Consider the following 5,009-nt stretch of genomic DNA (forward strand, 5'->3'; position numbering starts at 1 on the left):
ACCGGTATTTCCCCTTATTGACGGGAAAATGAAACACAAATCTTATTTTTTGCCCTTCGGGCTCATGGTAGCTTAGTCTTAAGCTGTTTGTGCTTACGAGCCAACTGAGGCTGGCTGTCAAACTCTTATGGCAAAGTGAGTCTGTATGCTGCAGCCAAGTGCAGCACATACAGGCGGGGGGTGGCCCCTGTATGGGGAAGGGGGAGCTTTCTCTGAGTCTTTATAGCAATACAATCACCTGCAAACGAGTCACACGCCTTACACTCACTGACACCTCTCATCTGCACCAACATCCTCAATAGCAGCACAGGCCGGGAGGCAGGTCCATGTCCACCACCTGCACCACCTATCAGGCAGACGCTCCTTCTGGAGCCACTGTGCCATAAAGAAATCTGGCTTTGGGTGATGGCAACTTTAGGAGAAGGGGAGGGGGATTGGGGAGGGGGGGGGGATCAATGTTTGACTCAATCCTGGTATTTTACAGATGGGAGCTTGAAGGAGGTGTGTGTGTGTGTGTGTGTGTGTGTGTGTGTGTGTGTGTGTGTGTGTGTGTGTGTGTGTGTGTGTGTGTGTGTGTGTTGGGGGCGGGGTAAAATCATGGCAGGCATCGTCCTTCACGCCCTGAAGCATCTGAACCGTATCAGTTTGTGGAAGGCCTGCTTGAAGTCCTCGTTGGACATGGTGTAAATGATGGGGTTGATTAAGGAGTTGAGGTAACCGAGCCAGGTGAAAATGTCAAATAGCTCCGGGTGGAAGCAGGAATCGCACAGAGGCACTAAAAGAGTGTAAATGAAAAACGGCAGCCAGCAGATGATGTAGGCTCCGAGGATTATTCCCAAAGTTTTGGTCGCCTTCTTCTCCCTGGCGGCCGAGATGCGCTTCTTCTCCAGCAGCGCGTCGGACACAGTGACTTTGACTTGGCTCACGTTCGCGGACGAGGTAGTGTCACAGGAGGAGGAGTCGTTGGTCCCGTAGTTCAGGGACGTGGTGGACGCCACCGAGCCGGGGGAGTTGGTGATCAGGTGCGCAGAGGTGAGTCTCTTCCCGGGCTTGCTGTGCGCCTGCTTCAGGATGCGCTTCCGGGCTTCCACGTATATCCTCCCGTACAGGGCGATGAGCAGCAGCGTGGGGATGTAGAACGCGCCGAAAGTGGAGTAGATGGTGTAAAAAATGTGGTCGGTGTTCACGTTGCAGCTCGTCACCTCCTCCGCCTTCACCTGGCGCCAGAAGAACGGCGGCAGAGAGATGGAGATGGCAATCACCCAGGCGGTGGCGATCATCCCGGCTGCGCGCGCCGGCGTGCGCTTCTTGGAGTACTCCACCGCGTCCGTGATGGCCCAGTAGCGGTCCAGCGCAATTACGCACAGGTGCAGGATGGACGCGGTGCAGCACGTGATATCCGAGGACAGCCAGATGTCGCAGACCACCTGCCCCAGCGTCCATGTCTGGCTCACCGTGTACAGCGCGCTGATGGGCATCACCAGGATAGACACCAGTAGGTCCGTGACCGCCAGCGACGCGATTAGAAAGTTTGCCGGCGTGTGCAGTTTGCGGGACTGGTAAATGGTGGCGATGACGAACGCGTTTGAAAGCGTCGTGGCCAAAGTTATGAGCGCTAAGGTGACGGCCAGACCCGCCTGGAGAGCCACATTACTGTCCTTGGGCTCCGCTTTCGCCGTGAAATTGGCATGGGTGTCGTTGGTCGAGATGTTTAGCAGCTCTCCGTAGATGGCAGGAGTCGGTTTAAGCTGACTGGCATTCTCCATCCCTCCACCTTCCCCGGTCAGACCCCGCTGTCATCGAGCGCAAAGGAGACCGCTCCGAAGCTCCTCAGATATTCATCCACCGCGCGCGTTTCTCGTCTCCATCTCCAGCACTTATCCGACACATTTCTGCCTCCTCCTCTTCATCCTGTTCGCGTCACCCGCGGCATGTTTAACATAAAAACTCTCTGATCAACTTAAATATCCAGCAGCTGAGAATTAGAAGGCTCAGAGGGCGGCCTCTCCATCATTCTCCGGTCATTTTCTCTCATATTGGACTCTTTTTTTTTTTTTTCAGTATAAAACAAGAAAGCGGGAGTTTCATCCGCGTTCAGCTCTCCTCACAAGTTCAGAGCTGCTCAAGTCTGACTCCAGGTTTTATACTGCCAACGCACCGCACGCCTATCTCTCTCTCTCTCTCTCTCTCCCTCTCTCCCTCCCCTTCTTTTTTAAAAAAATCTCAGATGGTTAAAGGACTCTTGCAAATATTTTCCCCCGAAAATGTTCTATTCTTTTACATCTCAACCAAAGAGTCTGTGAGCAACGAAGACGCAAGAATCAATTTAAAGCATCACATATTTATAGGTTTGGGAGGTATTCAGTTCAACAACAGTTGCCTCAAGGTGCTATGTACTTAACACCCTGCAATAATACAAAGTCTGTGCTGAGGACTCAGTTACTACCCAATCAGATACTTTTCTGATTTTTTCTTAAATGGGGGATCAGTATCTGAGTTTATCTGTATGTTACCTGTAAATGAACAAAAAAGCAGCCAATGTCCAAAGAAAACATTGAAAGACCACAAAGTTGAAGAACTGCTACTTATGACTACTTTTTTAAAAAATGACAAGAAAATCTGGTTCCTTGGAAGCAAACTAAAGAAATGCAGATCCCAAAGAGTTGATTCTGTTCATCTGGACACTGTCCAAATGAACAGAATCAACTTTTTGGGCTTTACTTACCTGGATGATTGAGCATGCATCAAGACATAAAGAAATGCAGAGTAGTTGAACCCAAAATATATCTCTGAAGAAGCTGTCTGATTAGAGACTTCTTTTCATGTTGTATTCATAGATGGGTTTTCTTTAGTTTAGGATTTGGTGTATTTGATATCCTCTGCTGTTGTTGTTCCTGTATCATCATTATCATAATAATTCTTCAGTTCAAAGCTGAGATCCAGAGATCACATTTTGGATCCACAGCCAGGAAACTCAGGTGATCTTAATCTAAATGAGTGTAGGCTGAAATAATATAAAGCTTTAAAGTTATATTGTGTGTCAAATCTCATCTCTAAATGTCAGTAGATTGCAGTTAGTCTCAGTTAGCTGCAGAGGTGGGTCAAGTATCCAAAAATTGTAGTAGCATTACTTTAAAATATTATTACTCAAATAAAAGTGACAAGTAGTCGTCAAAAAAGTTACTCAAGTAAGAGTAAAAAAGTACTTGGCGAAAAGACTACTCAAGTAGTGAGTAACTGTTTGAAATGTCCAATTTATTTTATAAATAAATGTTATCAGACAAACAAAAATTAACAAATATACAAATTTTTAGTATTTTCAAAAGGAATATATGTAAAAACATCAACAAAATAAGGCACAATTCTAATTTCCAGATTTCAGTTTTTCACAACATAAAGCTTTTTTCACCAATACCTACAGTAAATAATATAAATATATAAACAGTGCAAACAATTTCCAGTGACAAGATATGCTGTAAACTTTATATTCATTTTTGCTCCAAATGGCACAGCAGCCTCAGAGAAAACATTAGAACGAGGCATCTTCAACATATGTACATTTTTTTTTAATTCCTATTTATCCCCTTCGTATATTTTATTTATATTTGTCTCTGTATTTATATATGTGTGTGTGTGTGTGTATATATATATATATATAATATTCTGTAACTTCTGTCGGTGCTGTGCTTTTTGGAAATCAAATTTCCCAGAGGAACCCACCCGAGGGATTAATAAAGTTCTATCTTATCTTATCTTATCTTACATACAAGGCAGCTCAATTTACCATAAATTGTATGGGTGTGCATTTATTTCTGCATATTTAGCAAAAATGTGCCATTTCTTCACTCAGTGAGGTGATAGTTCATATGAGTTGTCGCACTAAAGTAAAAACCACCATCACTTCACCCTACCCTTTCGGCGCCAGCTGCGGTCTCAAGGCTGGAGCTGAACAACAACATCCTGATAACGACTGTGTTTAGACTGTTCTTCCCATCCTATGCAAGGCCACCTTAGCCTGGCAGGGCGAAGGACACTGTCTCAGCTGAACTCTGGACACATACATACACACACACACACACAGACATATATACACATGCAGATGTACACTCATCCCCCCTCCCCCTCCAAACGCCTTCGACGCTCCGATGCTGATGGTGGATCAAGGAGACCAGCGCTTATGCTGCAGGCCCGGATGCACTGTCTACACTGGCTGTCTCTCACCCTTTACCCATCCCTGTTGCTTGTCATGTGTTGGTGTATTAAGAGTTTTTTCATGTGCTATGTGCAGAGGTGTTTTTTTTGTTCTGTTCTCAAACTGATCTCCCTGTTGGAGCTCAGTCTGGGGGGAGTTATTTTTTTCTCCTTATTTTTCCTCATGTGGTGCATTTTCCATTGTTATACCTCTCTGAGCTGTCTTCCCCATGTGATGTTTTTGTGTAATGTATGTATGGTCGGAGGGTAAGATGGCGCCGCCACTGCGTGCAATAGGTCGGCAGCCTTAACATGAAATTTCCCCTTGTGGGACTAGTAAAGGTATCTTATCTTATGTGTTTCTTGCTGCTAGTTTTATCTGAAGTCTTCTTGGATGTCTCCACACAAATGTTTGTTTGTTTCATATCCCGGTGTGACCTTGTTAAGGAACATACTGTAAATGCTGCCAGCGCAGACGTCTGCTGTTACTCTCCTCGTCTGTTCTCCTTTCATGTCCATTTGAACACATGACGGCTGGAGGCGGCAGCAGCAGGTGCTCGGCATCATTGCCGTGATGGATTGTGGTCACTGAGGTCACACGGTTTCGATCCTCTGCAGCCTTCAGGTCCTATCAAGATGAAAATGGAGAGACAGTTTAGTTCAGATAACAACTGTGTCTGAGTAACACACTGTTTCCAGGCTGCACTGATACTCACTAAGAATCAACTAAATAAACCCCATGCATGAGTGCAGCTAATTCAACATAACTCAGTGGTTTAAAAAAACAAACAAACCAACCATTTTCACAAGTCATTTTC

General features: G+C 45.5%; 1 protein-coding gene across 1 annotated transcript; it reads right to left on the bottom strand.

Moving 5' to 3' along the window:
• Window positions 1-614: 614 nt before the first annotated feature.
• LOC146652792 (5-hydroxytryptamine receptor 1B-like) lies at window positions 615-1,766 on the bottom strand. Its single transcript, XM_085382068.1, has one exon. It carries the CDS (start codon window positions 1,764-1,766, stop codon window positions 615-617), a length of 1,152 nt encoding a protein of 383 aa, XP_085238194.1.
• Window positions 1,767-5,009: the final 3,243 nt, after the last annotated feature.

Source organism: Rhamphochromis longiceps, linkage group LG15, assembly GCF_057381845.1.
Source record: "Rhamphochromis longiceps isolate RC_006_pf linkage group LG15, R_longiceps_female_GT1.1, whole genome shotgun sequence".
Lineage (NCBI taxonomy): Eukaryota > Metazoa > Chordata > Actinopteri > Cichliformes > Cichlidae > Rhamphochromis > Rhamphochromis longiceps.